The 15,481-nt window shown below is 34.5% G+C and overlaps 1 protein-coding gene across 4 annotated transcripts in view; it reads left to right on the top strand.

The window, feature by feature from the left end:
• Positions 1–15,481, top strand: part of ERBB4 (erb-b2 receptor tyrosine kinase 4) — a 1,169,745-nt gene that overhangs the window by 867,431 nt on the left and 286,833 nt on the right. For all 4 annotated transcript variants that reach the window (XM_055290486.2, XM_055290484.2, XM_055290487.2 and 1 more), the window contains 2 exons: positions 2,514–2,607; positions 10,589–10,743. In XM_055290486.2, coding sequence (XP_055146461.1) covers positions 2,514–2,607; positions 10,589–10,743 — 249 coding nt within the window. The remainder of the gene's footprint in view (positions 1–2,513; positions 2,608–10,588; positions 10,744–15,481) is intronic.

Below are 15,481 nucleotides of genomic sequence, written 5' to 3'. Positions count from 1 at the left end.
TATAATTGCAGCTTCTCAATGAAATCTTATTTTTTCCTTTTACAGAGGATATTTTTAAAAATGAGGCTTAAGGAAGTTGAGGTATTTAAGGCCTAGAAATATTAGTGTCAGTCCTGGGGTTTAAATTTAGAAAAACTAGATCCCAGAGTATTCACTCGTGAGCACAGAACTTGCTAAGGTAACACATACAACAAACCTGTGAGAAATGTTTCATAGCAAAACCAAGTGAAACAAAGCTCTGTATGCAAAGTTCATACTTAATAGACTATAAATTGTTAAATCTGATTCAAGTGAAAGGGTAACTCTGGCAAAGTCACAATAGAATCACTAGAGGACAGGAAAGAAAAAGAGAAATTATGGAGAAAGTCACAATAAAGGGCAGAAGAAGTAATAGAGATTGCCAGGAGGATCTTTTCTGAGAGCAGGAAAATCAGAAGCCTGTCAAATGGAAGTCTATGGAAGAAAAGGGCAATAGGCTGTCTCCATGATTGTTTTATGACATACATTTTATTCCTCAACTCTGCGTGTGGGGAAGCGGGTTTTGGAGAAGAAGAATAAGAAAAACGCGACCCTTGTTCTAGTAATATGAAAACTATGACCTTTATTCAGTACCATAAACTTTTAATCACCCAAGAAACTATTATCCAAAACCAGTGGATAATCTCAAGTCGTGCTATAATGGTCATAATTTTGTTATGCAAACAATGCTTTTGATTATCTTTATAATTTTACTACCCTCCCATACCAACTCATTTTGACTTTTATATTCTGCAGGTTTTCTTTGTTGAGTACTTTGTGTGGTTTTTGTCAGTGAAGCATGCAAAAGATTACCTGTCTTTACGTAATTGTGATTTTAAAATTAAGAAAGTTTATAAAAGATTTGATCCATAACAAACTATCTCACTTTATAAAATGCATAATCCATGTAACTAAATATATGTGCATTTCATGCAAAATTAAGCCATCTATTTATGCTATTCATTTGGAAAACCAAACTTAATTATTTTGCCTTGGAATGGATGTAGTCTTAAACTAACCAACAGAAAACATAGCTCATCGTTGTACTTCTTTCATTTATTAAGGCTTTAAAGTATTCAAATGAGAAAAAGGTGAATGCTTCACTTTAGGTAAAAATATATTTTAATGTATCACCTAATGAATCAAAAATCGTCATATCTGTAATGCTATTGGTGTGGAGTAGTAACACAGGACACAAAGGCACAAAATAATAAAGCAGCTAAACATAGTCAAATGTTATTAATGGTTTGTAAATGACATTTTAAATTGTCTGTACTCAGTACTTTATCCTCCTGTATTTTAGTGGGATGGGGTGGTTTAACATATTATAGTGACTGATATCTAATTATTGATATAAAAATTTTGCCATAGACATTGATTGTAAAATTCATAAGTTGGTAACATGTGATAAACAAATAGCCACAAAAATGTAAGGATATAGGAAGGGATGACCACCATCCCAGGAGATTTCAATTAGACACTTTTAGGATGTTACCATTAAAGTGTTTCTTTTTTTTTTTTTTTTTTTTTTTTGAGAGGGAGTCTCGCTCTGTCGCCCAGGCTGGAGTGCAGTGGCGCAATCTCGGCTCACTGCAAGCTCCGCCTCCCGGGTTCACGCCATTCTCCTGCCTCAGCCTCTCCGAGTAGCTGGGACTACAGGGGCCCACCACCACCACACCCGGCTAATTTTTTGTATTTTTTAGTAGAGACGGGGTTTCACCGTGGTCTCGATCTCCTGACCTCGTGATCCGCCTGCCTCGGCCTCCCAAAGTGCTGGGATTACAAGCGTGAGCCATCGCGCCCGGCCCTAAAGTGTTTCTTTTATTGTATACCATATAGAATTGCTTCAAAAAGAATTTAGACTGCAAAAAGATGTTGTGATATTAGATCAATAATATAAGAAAATGAAATCTACCATAAAAAGATATTTTCTCTAATTCTCCAAGGCAGATATTTTAAAAGGAGAAGAGGAATCAAAGTAGTTTTTGAAGTTTCACCAAAAATAAATTGAAGAGTCTTGGGATTTGAAGGACAAGGATTGGGAACATTCATGTAACTTAGCAACAAGAAAAATACAATAGTTCTTTCAGAGTTTAGAAATAAAAGCTTCTCCAAAAGTAAAATTGTATATAAAGACAAAACAGGCACAGCCTTATTTAAAAAGGTAAAAATGGTTTTACTGTGTCATCAGAAGAGTCATACTTTGTAGCATTTTTTTTTTTTTTTTTTTTTTTGAGACTGCTGGAATATGTCTTGCAGGAGAGAGGTTTCCAGAATGAGTCTAACATTGAACTCAACGGAGGGCAGGGAGAGCCATCTGGCTGCAGTTTATCTTTTCTCCTAATGGAAAACTTAATGTTTCTGATGCTCCTGGCACATAGAGAAACAAACTTTAGAATTTACTCTGCCAATAGGACTTTTAGCAGATGTTACTTCATTTGTTAAGTTGACAGCTTGTTTGCTTACACCTCCTCATGTGGCTGATGTTTTCACAGTGAATTTCGGGAGTTTGAGAATGGCTCCATCTGTGTGGAGTGTGACCCCCAGTGTGAGAAGATGGAAGATGGCCTCCTCACATGCCATGGACCGGTAAGCCTGAAGACATCTGTGGTGTGTTGGCTTATTTAGTATCATGTATGAATGTTTGTTATTATTTTATCATTTATTCATCTATTCAATAGCTACTTATAGGATGCCATGGGAAAACGTGTTTATCTGCCTACAAGAGGCTTAAAGTTTAGTAGTAGAGATAAAATAGTTAAAAAGTCGATGTCATACATATTTATTCTCCAGATAAAATAGTTAAATGGAATTATAAGATATGGAGTAGTCCAGGACTATTGCGCAGTATAGAAAAGAATAATTAGATTGAAGCATAATCACTAACATAATAAAAATATTTTAAATTGTTATAGAAACACAAATGAAGGAAAAACTAATTCTGTCTTTGGGATGGAAATTGAGACATCAAGATAGGCTATAGAGAAGTGACGCTTGAGCTATGCTTTGAAGAATAATCTGGAAAGAAGAAACATATAAACATATGCAAATGTAAAAGTTCATGTTGTATTTGAGGAAAGCTATCACACATTTTTACATGCATTTAATCCTTTAACTATTGTGGCAGTGTGAAAGACAGTGGAAAGAAGGAGACAAGTACTCATAAACTAAAATCTAAAGCAGTGCAATCAATACTATGGCAGAGGGAAGAATTGAGCTATGAGAATCCAAGGAGGGGTAATAGGATTAGGAAAGTTCTCATGGATGAGGTCCATTTACATAGTTTGAAGTTAGCCTCAGAGAGAAAAGTATAATTATTTTTTAGACCTCTCTTTAGTTTCCATCATTTGAGTTTTTCTTTTTTTTTTTTTTTTGAGATGGAGTCTCGCTGTCGCCCAGGCTGGAGTGCAGTGGCGCGATCTCGGCTCACTGCAAGCTCCGCCTCCCGGGTTCACGCCATTCTCCTGCCTCAGCCTCCCGAGTAGCTGGGACTACAGGCACCCGCCACTGCGCCCAGCTAATTTTTTTGTATTTTTAGTAGAGACAAGGTTTCACCATGGTCTCGATCTCCTGACTTCGTGATCCACCCGCCTCGGCCTCCCAAAGTGCTGGGATTACAGGCGAGAGCCACTGCGCCCGGCCGAGTTTTTCTTATAATGAGATCAGTATAAATTTTTCATTCCTAAGTATCATTTTCATCCTTCTTTAGACAAATTTCCAGTTTACCTGTGTTATTGAATCCTCTCTCAGTGGATAATTTGAGACCAACATTTGCGTGTAGACAAGAGCTTCACATTGCTCTGTACGATTTCACTGGAAATTTAAATAGTATTAATTTTTATACCAGAATGCTTATTCAGCACTTAATTAGCTTAGACAAAATATATATATCATTGAGCCCTCCAAACTTCCATTAGGCCCCAGTGAGCTGTTCTGGAACTTTATCTAAAGAAAGATGTGGAAAAGTTGGCCAGTTCAGAGGACTACCACAAGGATGATTAGCTTGGAAAATTAGACCTCTGAGAAAAAGCAGTGGTGTTGTTTGCCATGAAGAACCAAAGTGTAAAAGGGAATTTAATATGTAATGATCTCCAAGTAAGTATGCAAAGGGCATATGCAGCTATTTTCTTTCTCCAGTATGGACAGTCATGAAAAATACAATTAATTGACAGGGTGAGAAATAGGAATTCTGTAAAGAATGTCATGAAACACAGGGAAGTGAATTTCTGTAAAGGCTTGTTAAGGCAGGTTGAGATATCTATATGAGTCTTTAAAAACGAACATATTTAAGTAACTTCTTGACTATTAATCATGGAATGAAAAAGTCTCTTTCTGAAAGACTGAAACTTTTCAAAATGTATAATTAAAATAATCAAAGATTTGGCCCTCTCATCTGAATAGGCTGGGAATCATCATAGGCCTCTAGATCCAATCATAATATGTATTAGACATAGATTTACAGAAACACTTTTCAAAAAATTATGAGCAACTGCCAAAACTTGCCTAATGTTTCATTTGTGAATCACTACAGGTGCCACTGCACTGATATTTCCTATAAATTTCTTATTACAATTTTCTAGATTAGTTTTTTTTCTTCACACATGTAATTTCCTATTTCTTTCTCTTAACCTTTTTTAGTTTGAACAAGGCTTTAAGAAACATCATATTCGTTTATTCAGCAAATATTATTTAGTACCTACTTTGTGCCAGGCTTCATGAGCATACATATTGATAGGTTTTTAAATATTAGCAAATTCAAACATTAATATTCAAAATTATTTCTCAAAAATTAAGAAGTTGCATTATTTGAGTATTTTAATTTTTTCACATTATCTTTTCTTCATCTATTGTATACTGTATAATGAAAATACATTCAAGTAATAATATTTTGGCCTTTCTTGCAATTGTGACTTTTCAGAAAAATCAAATATATTTATGAACTAATACTTTTAGTTCACCTAATCCTATAGACAAAAAACTAATCTGCTTAGATGTAGCATAATAAGACACCATATTTTTTTCTAATTTCATGAAAAAAATCCCATGTATGAAAACTTGATGTTTGCTTACCATCTGTAGCAAAGTCTAACCTTCACTAAGGAAAGACTTTAATAACTGTCCCTTCAGTATGCCTTTATTAGTTTTCAGGTGTGAAAAAAGTTCAATGACTACTTTACCTATGAATCAAGTCTGAATTAATCTGATCATCTTGGATCATATTTATATTCACGATTTAACACACGTTACTGAGGGCCTTTTGTGAGCTAGTTCTGTGCTAGGTATTTTCACCTACATTTTATTTTATTGTCTTGTAGGTATTACTCCCATTTTTCCAATGAGGAAATAACCTCAGAGATGTTAAATGAATTGCTCAATGTAGTTAAATGAATTGTTCTGTAGTACTGAGACCTTTGGAATCACAATTTTACCATCCAGTCTCAGTGTGCTTATCAGTTCCGTGCTTTTTCTCCTCTTCATGATGCCTCCTGTTGCATAAAATTATGCTAGTGAATAACTCATTCATTAATTTCTCCTAATTTGTGGGTTTTTGCAGTTTGTTTATTCATTGTTCCTCAAAAAACTTGAGATGGTATATAAAAATATACATTTTTAAAACTAAAAGTTGATTTTTAAAATTATTTATAGTTAAAGAATCAGTAATCTTTGAGTGCTAAGCAGGTAAGAACACGACGTCTTTCAGTAATGGTGTCTGAAAAACGGGCATGGCTGAGCTCAACCAGCGGCCCAAACATTGCTCCCACTATGGTTTGGTTTCTTTCAACCCTTAACCATTCATATTAGGTTTTTGCCTGTTTCTGGGCCCACATGTTAATGACCGCAACTAGAGTCAGAGATAGTTTTGTGTGCCAGATAACAGTCATGTATCATTTAAGATATCCAAGAGGTTCTGGAAGCTTCTCCATTAGACTGGCATTTTGATGAAATTGAGGCAGAAGTCATCAAAGCCATTTGGAAATCCCATTCCTGATCTTATGATATATTCTGTTGAAATCACATTTTTGGATCTATGAATATTTCCCCAATGACAAAAACTGATATATACTTATGTTTACCAAACACTGTTACATCTGAAGCATGCTATCACTTTCTCCCTTTAAAATATAAAGAAATTTAACCAATAATGATTAGAAAGTTACTCCAAAACTCAGCACGTCAGTAGGATATGAAACTGTGACTCAACTATAGAAGTTCTGACTCCAAATTTCTCATACATCTCAGTTCACTTTTGTCCCCCAGGAAACAATGTCTTCAGTGCAATAGGGATAAAATGCTTTCAGGGACTATGATAGCTATAAGTAAAATGAGATAATATAATCCTACTTAAAAATGACAGAAATCTAGGGTAATCTTGAAAGGGATAGATTGGAAATAAAAGAAGGCCTTTGCACTTATGTCCTTGTCTGTCCACACTTGGTCTTCTATATTTTATTTAATTTTTTATAATTTTGTTCACTCTGCTTTACTTTCATTACTTTTATACAATCCTATCCAGAAAGGTATAGAAGGAAATATGAGAAGAAAGACAAGCCTGGGAAATCAGACAGTTTCAGGAGACCAAAACTTACGTTAGAGAGGCAGCAAAAGAGAAAAAATAGTAAGGGAACTGATTTTGAAATACATTCCTATAAAAGTGAAAAAGCTGTAAAATTTAGGTTAATAAAGGTTGTGCTGCTGTAACAAATAACCTCCATATTGCAGTAGCTTGCATAAATAAGTTTAAGTTCTTTTTTTCATGTAAAGTTCATAGTTGTTTTTTGCTTGTTTTCTTTTCTTTTTTTTTTTTTTTTTTTTTTTTTGAGACAGAGTCTCACTCTATCGCCCAGACTGTAGTGCAGTGGCATGATCTCAGCTCACTGCAACCTCTGCTCCCCGGGCACAAATGAGTCTCATGCCTCAGCCTCCTGAGTAGCTGGGTTTACAGACATGTGCCACCATGCCTGGCTAATTTTTATATTTTTTGTAGAGATAGGGTTTCACCATGTTGCCCAGGTTGGTCTTGAACTGCTGGCCTCAAGTGATCTGCCCACCTAGGCCTCTCAAAGTGCTGGGATTAAAGATGTGAGCCACCACGCCCGGCCATCTTATAAAGTACACTGGAAATCTGGGAAATGTTCTAAGGCAGCTCCCCTCCCTGTTATGGTCTACTATTCGGGGATGCTTTTAATTTATGGCACTTCCACTTCTACATGGGGTCTGTGAGTCATGGCACCAGAGAGAGAAGGCTGGAGACTTCAGCACTAGTTATCTCATAATCACCTCTAGTTATATTTCATTGTCCAAATTAAGCCATCTCTTATCTCTGGTGAGAGGAGAATTATAATCTTCTCATGTGACTGGAATAGAAGATAATTGGTCCCTGGTGAATAATAACTTTGTCTTTTATAGTAGCTACCAGAGAAAAACATCAATGATGCCTCAAAAAATAATGTGATGCTTCTATAAGGATTCAGCCTATCCTTTAGTTGTCTGTCTAGATTATTGACTCCAGAGGTAGCTTAGAATTAGGGATAAGGAAGAATATTGCCTTGACCTTCATTTTCTATTATTGCATTGATCAATTCATTTATTGTGCCTCAGTTCTTAAAGCCTTTGGGAATATAATGAAAGAAGAGTAAACATTAGACACAGGTATATTTCCTTAAGTCTCTTTATTATGGAAATGAGATGGGGAATCAGTATGTTTCTTTTTCTGAGATTTGCCAGGACATTTTTGGTTATGTTAGCCTGGGACATTAGGTTTTCTATCATGATAATACAATGAAATACAGTCATGCACTTCATAACGACATTTCAGTTAGTGATGGACATATGCAATGGTGTTCCTGTAAAATTATAATATCATGCTTTTACTGTACCCTTTCTACATTTAGATATGTTTAGATACACACATGCTTATTATTGTATTACTTTTGCCTACAATATTCAGTACAGTAACATGCTGTGCAGTTTGTAGTCCAGGAGCAAAAGGCTACACCATATGGCCTAGGTATGAAGTAGGCTACACCATTCAGGTTTGTGTAGGTACACTATGTGATATCTGCGCAATGATGAAATCACCTAATGATTCATTGCTCAGAATATATCCCGGTCATTAAGTGTCACATGACTATAGTTAAGAGATGCTTAAAAAACAAAGAAAAAAAAAGTTATTTATCTTATTACAGTATACTTAAAGATTAAATATGAACTTGATTTTACTTTTATAACTTTGTATCTTTTGACTTCACCCGGACATGATTTTACATTATAAGAAGAATACATTTACGTTACTTAGAAGAATAATTCCTAGTTCTTAATTCAGACTCTGCCTAATTTACTCATTGTAAGTTTTATTCTGTGTGCTACAAGAAGACATCAGCATGTCTCTTGTCTTGTACGATAAGTCATGGTACTGAGCATACTTGCACAGTAAATGATTCTGTGTAATAAACAATATTACGTGCCTAAGTACCCATAAGCGGGTGTTAAAATTGGAAGGATGTGAAGTATTCTTTTTTGGGAAGAAATAAGAAGTTACCATTAGCAAACTCCTCAGGCAGAATCAGGATTAGGTTTTACAGGCTTTTTTTTTTTTTTTTTTTTTTTTTCAAGCTCTGAGCCTCACATCAAAATAGTGAAATAGACAAGTGCTTGATTGAGCCCCACCAGTCTCAGGATTTCCTGAAAGCTCTTCCTGATTACTTTTTCTTCTTTACGCTTCTATTCTTCATTCACACGCCTCCATTTTTAAATTTTAAAATATCATATTTCTCGATTTTCTGATGCCTTAAGTAACCAATTTGTAATATCTGGCTGCGCTTGGATTAACATTTGTGTAGGACAAGCTTTCCCAACCTGCAGCCCATTGGCCATATGCAGCCCAGGACAGCTTTGAGTGTGGCCTACCACAAATTCGTAAACTTTCTTAAAACACTATGAGTTTTTTTGCAATTTTTTTTTTTTGTCTCATTAGCTGTCATTAGTATTAGTGTATTTTATGTGTGGCCCAAGACAATTCTTCTTCCAATGTGGCCCAGGGAAGCCAAAACATTGGACACTCCTGGTTTAGGATATAAGGTACTCCCATCATCTTTACAGTCCCTACCTAATATCCAGTTCTTTATAACTTAGTGTTAACTCCTGACTGCCAAATTCTCATTGTTTATAACTACAAATGTGATAGAATTGTCTCTCTGTATATTTACTATATCTTATTTATTTAAGTTGTCTTCAACGTGAACTGTAATGATTGTTGAACCCTATGGACATAGCCAGATTTTAGGGAGAAATGGGTCAGGGGAAGAAGTTCCAAAGGGGAGTGGTCAAAGAGGAGAGGAATTTTAAGATAATATGGTGTCCAAAAAGGAGATGTAAAAGTACATTTCAGGTAGCTGTTGTCCACAACAGCTGAATGTATGAAAGCATCGGGTATGTCTTTTAAGAAAGATAGCATTTACCAAAGTGTTCTAGCTTTTCTTTGCTCTGACAGTATACCCATTTCTAGTATGCTTACTATCCATTATACCAGATCCAAATCAGTTTGTATTCTGTGAAATTCATACATGTTTTAGTTTTAACATCTTAATATTGTCATGACTTTTAGATATATTTTCATATCATTTTCACTTATTAACATTCTACATATTAGAAAGCTAATGTATATTATAAACATAGTGAATTTGTTCTATTTGCATTTATTATACTCATATTTATATTATCGTCATCCTTGGATAAGTTTTTTCATGGAGCCTTTATTTGTATGTATTTGCTTTATTATTATGGACTATTTTGCTCATCAAAATGTGCATTTATATGGCTTTCAATATTGTTCTGTGATTTACTAAAATCCCTATAAATAGACATAATATGACTTTCAGTGTTTTCACAGCGGATATGAAATAAAGAAAAATCTAGGAATTATTTTTATTCACCTAAACTGCCTAATTCCTGATAATGTTATCATAACAAATTTTAAAATTCATTTTATAAATAAAGTCATTGTACAACCAAAGGAAAGTTTACATCCTACTCTTATATGAAATTCACTTTTAGTTAATTACTGTTATATCCCTTTTCTCATTAACTATTTAGTAAAAGTATTCACATATTCCCAATGATGGTGATGAAATACCTCTAGGGAAAATGTGTTTTACTAAAAATTGCTGCACTATAATATTGCCAGAAATAAATCACAAGAAGAAAATACTGACATCCTTTTGAGAAAGTCATTGGACAATTTTGCTCATCGAATTAAGTCACATTAGAGTCATGACATGGAAATCAGTTGGCCCAGAACTGCTTATGTCAAAAAGGAAAATATTTCAAGAGTAAATATGTTATTATAGTGTTTTCACACATACAGGATATCAAAACTGAACTTGATGTATCTTCTTTGCACTGTTTGTACTACAAAAATTACATCCACATTTGTACTGCTGAAAATGTTCTCCAGTTCTCTTAGAGGAAGATTTGCCACCTACTGAAGTCTTGGTAACTAAACCATATGAATACATTCCAGAGGAAATGACACCACTTTTCTTTCTTCTTTTTTTTCTTTTTCACATTTCAGGGTCCTGACAACTGTACAAAGTGCTCTCATTTTAAAGATGGCCCAAACTGTGTGGAAAAATGTCCAGATGGCTTACAGGGGGCAAACAGTTTCATTTTCAAGTATGCTGATCCAGATCGAGAGTGCCACCCATGCCATCCAAACTGCACCCAAGGGTAAGCATCCTTGCTGGCCAAGGGCTCACCTGGTATGTGTTATCCACATGTAGCTTTATCACTGGTACCATCTCTGAAATGTATACCATTCTCATAGAACTCTACTAATCCTTATATTTAAAATGCTGATTTTAAGAGAAATACTAAGAGAATGATTTAAGGAATCAACTTTGTACACCCTTAAATATTTCTGCTTAGCTTTTACCTATAACCATTCTATTAACACCTTCATGAAGCTAGCTAGTATCAGGTATACTTTGGATGCAGTTTAGAAATTCTTCCCAATTATATTGGAGATTCAATATCTCAGAAAACATAGGACAGTAATCATGCTTTTGAGGTTTGTGTTTATCAAATCTTTAACAGAAGTTTTCTATTTCTGTTTCTTGTCACAATAAGCTTAAGGTGAGGATATTTCTATTTCATAAATACTACCTTAAATTACTCCTTCAAAAAAATATGAACAAAGGTAACAATGGCAGGGAAAAGGAGAACCTGGTGATACATATATTTAAAAAATAACAAGTACATTTTGTGAAAGTAACCTTGTTACAGGTAATCCTTTAGCCTTGAATTTCTTTAACTGATATAGGGCAATCTGAAGCTTGGTAAATTTTTTTTCTGTTTTTCAAAAGAATACATTCTGCAATGAATAATAATTAGATTACCTTTGATATTGATAACAGTTGAATAACAAAGACACATTACAGAAAGAAGAAAAGCACTGAACTGTAAAAGAAATAATGTCATTCATCTAACAAATTCCAACAACTATTTCTTAAGAGATAACAAATCTATTTTAGTAAAGATTTTTCCTTTTCATTCCTCCGGAAGGTGAATAATTTGTAATTGAAAGCAGTGTTACATTCGCCATCCTCCTCCTGCCCATAAAGCCTTTTCTCCATTGTGAATGCCTATGGGCATGTGCACGTACACATATAAACACACACACACAGACACATACAGACACACACACACACACACACACACATTTGTAGTTGAGAATCAGCTTGGGTACTTTATATCTGGCAGGAAAGTGTGAGATTCCATAAAGAGATTTTCTGCCAGATTAAGGGATAGCTGTTAGGGGATACTGAAGTTAAGCAAGCGACATCATTTCTTGCCAAGAAAACATCAATTTGCAGATGTTGCTACAATTTCCTGCAGGTCAAGAAATAAGCTTAACTCACTCTGTGAAGTGGCAGATCCTCAAAAGGTAAAGTAATATTCTGCCATTCAAATTCAAATTCACCTTGGAAGTGGTAATTGCCAATTCACTAGTTGACATATAAGCACATATACATTTAGGGTACTGAAATAGTCACACAGACACTTTGCTTCAAGGAATCTAGAGGTGATAAACTGCTCCCCTTGTGAGTTTTTGGCACACTTGAGTTAAGAGTCACAAAAAAAACACAACTGGTTCTGCTGGAGCAGAAGAAAGAGTCAACAACAGAAAGAGAAAACTTTGCCTGCTAAAATCATCCACAAGAGAATTTTATTGTTTTGCAGCTGAAATTAAACCAGTAAATTATTCAATATAATGTTGATGTCAACAGCTGTTGCCATTCAAAATGAGACCTTTTGCTGTTTTTGCAAATCTAATTACGATGAGGCCATTAGGGAAATGAAAGCGAGATCACAGAGCCATAGTCTGGATGCATGGCTGGTGTGTCTTCCTCTCTGCCCTTTTAAATCATTATTATATAATAATAATAAACATATATAGTGGGGGGGAGTAGAAATATGAGGCAATGAAAAGAGATTAGTTTATGGTAGCAACAAAATCTGGATCTCAGTCAAAAGGAAGGATGAAGGTGTAATGGGGAAGAAATCTCACCAGAGCATTTGGGAATTCTAAGTGAACAGAAAAAAAGACGCCTTTAGCAATTTGCAGCTGCAGAATTAAGTTGAGACAGAATTTGAATATTGTACTCCCTGGCATCTTCCAAGGTAAATGCATTCTCTAATGACTGACTTAATCCTGAAGGATTTTTGTCTCTGTTTTCATTTAGCTTTCTGCCATCCTGTTTTTAAAATACCTTCTATATTGTCCAGATTCACTCACTTCGTAAAAATGCTGTGGTTCTAGTCCCAGAGTATTCTAGTCCCAGGAATTTCCGAAGGATGTGATTCCTAAATTCCTAAATCCTCATATATACTCTACTGCAGTGCAACATTGTGCTTTGAGATATTTTACTGAAGCAAAAAGGTGTTCTGTGCAGTCAGTCCCTTCTTTCCAAATTGAGCATACAGATACAATATTTTCCTAGGAAAACCACAGGAGCAGTGAGGAAGATGGAGCAAGTGACTATTTTTATTCCTAAACACGCGTAATAATCGACCTATAAGTAACTGTGAGCTCACCAGGCCAGTTCTACTTTGGAAAACAGCTTTTCTTTTATATGCCTATATGATCAGATAATTCAAAAACCAGATTAATGAAAATAGTCTTTCAAATCACAATTTTTACAATTAAAGTACTTACTTTGAATACTGTTTAATGATTTTTCTGAAAATAAAGTTATCTGTGTCATACTTTAAAAGCACTTTTACCACTCTAAAAGTACATTAAATATAATGGCTCTAACAGGCTCTCTAGACACTTTTAAAATAGGTCATCTATTTAGTCCTTATCAGAAGATTCTCACTAATATCCGTGGAAACAACAAGTGTGTCTCTTCTTACCTTGACTAGAGAATTTTTATTTTAACAGCCTTTTCTTAGTTTATTCACTCTTCAACTTTGTTATATTGGATATCTGCTCTGCATCACATACAGTGATAGGAAAATTCAGAAATGAACAAGACACAGCTTCTGACCTCAATGAACTCACAGTCCAGTAAATTTATATTATTTAATTTATATCCTCTGTTTGAGACCAGACCCTTCTCCACAGTATTTTGAAAGATGAGCAAGAATTTAAAACTTAGGAATGATGTTCAGATTTCAAATTAGCAAGATAGAATTTTTTTAAAGATTTATAAACTTAACTAATGTAATTAAATTGCGGTGAGGGCAAAGATGATTTTTTCCTCACTAATATAACTTGAGTATGTGCTCATTTAATGTCAGTTTAACTTTGGTTTTGTATCAGACCAAACCTGCATTTTAGACTTGGAATGAAATGGATATTTTATGGAGCATCTTTTTAAAAATCTCATTGCATGTTTTTGTTGATATTAGAATAATGATTTTATATTATTAAATGTCACATGTACCTTAATCTTTTTATTCGTTTATAAAATATTCTTAAACTGATATAATGAAATAATTTTTATTCATCAAGAGAAGGAAAGATGGGCTGCTTGTGGAAGTTTTGTCTATAATCTTTTAATGGAAAAATTTTTAAATTTCCTTCATTTTTATTTCAAAATTTAAAGATTTTATCAAAATATCTAAACTAGGTTGGTTAAATGAGTACGTCAGGGAACTTACAAGTCATTATATACTAACAAAGGTTAAACAGTTTAATATTCAGAACTTTAGATATTCTTTTGGAATTTGTTAATTAGACATATTGTGTTTTATTTTTCTAATTTTCTGTAAGTATTCTACTTTGAAACACTATTCTTTTATAATTCTATTATTCTAGATTTTGATTCAGTTACTTATTTGTGATTTTGGCTCTTCAAAAGTTTAGTGTTTCTGTTGTTCTATGATCTTGCTGAATGGATGCAAATTGCATGTAGTAATTAGTTGCTTACAGAAAATACAAAGAGTTGAAAAACAATATACATATTTTAGTTTTCAGCGGCTTGTATTTAGAAAGAATGGTGCCACTTCAGTCATACTCTTATTTTTCTTTGTCTTTCATTTTTTTCTTTCATTCTCAGTTTAAAAATTGGTTTGAATCTCAAATATCCTACACAATCCCCTCAACAACTTTTCTTGACCCTGCATCCTGCTCCCTCAGTCCCTCCCTGCCATTTCCCCCTGCCTCTATTTTTCTGTCTCCAATTTGCTTCTCAACTCACAAAAACCTAAATTCTAGTGACCATGACAATGACAAGTAAAATTATCTTAAGAGTTATTTTACCAGACTTCTCTGCCTTTCACACTGATGACCACTCCTTCTTTCTTGAAGTTCTTTTTCTGATTTGACTTCCATGAGACTACAGTTAATTGGTTTTACTCAGTTATATTTTCCCACACTTCTGGCACAAAGAACTCATCTTATGTCGTATACTGTTGGGGTTCCTTGGGTTTCCATCTTCAGCCTCTGCTTTTCTCATTTTTTATATCTTCTTTAGCCATCTATTCACTTACATGGTTTCAACTTTCTCCTACATGCTATTTCAAGATTGATCATTATACTCATGCCTTCTTTCCCCCTTAGCCACTCATCTTTCCAACTGCTGATAAACATTTCTACCTAGATGTAGGACAGCCATACTAAACTCTAGATACACAAAACTGAAATTATCAACTCCTCATCCCCTAACACATACAGGAAGAAACATATTCATCTTCTTGGATTCTCTCAATGATGGTACCACTATTAGCAAAGCTAGAAATGTAAGTCTTGTTTAACTCCTTTGATATTTTACTTTCATGAAATCAGGAATCAACTGCTCTTTTTTATTCCCCCGATCTTTTGAGGTATTTCTTGAGTCTGTCCTTCTGCCTCCATCACAGTTACCATTTCTCTAGTTTAGTCCATCATCTCTTACATGGACTAAAGTAGTCTTTGTGCCAAACGAGTTGGCCTGGCTGCCAGCTGACTAGTGTCCACAGG

Source organism: Symphalangus syndactylus, chromosome 8 (assembly GCF_028878055.3).
Source record: "Symphalangus syndactylus isolate Jambi chromosome 8, NHGRI_mSymSyn1-v2.1_pri, whole genome shotgun sequence".
Taxonomy (NCBI): Eukaryota; Metazoa; Chordata; class Mammalia; order Primates; family Hylobatidae; genus Symphalangus; species Symphalangus syndactylus.
The sequence above is the reverse complement of the archived record's forward strand: the minus strand, read 5'-3'. Positions and strand labels throughout refer to the sequence as shown.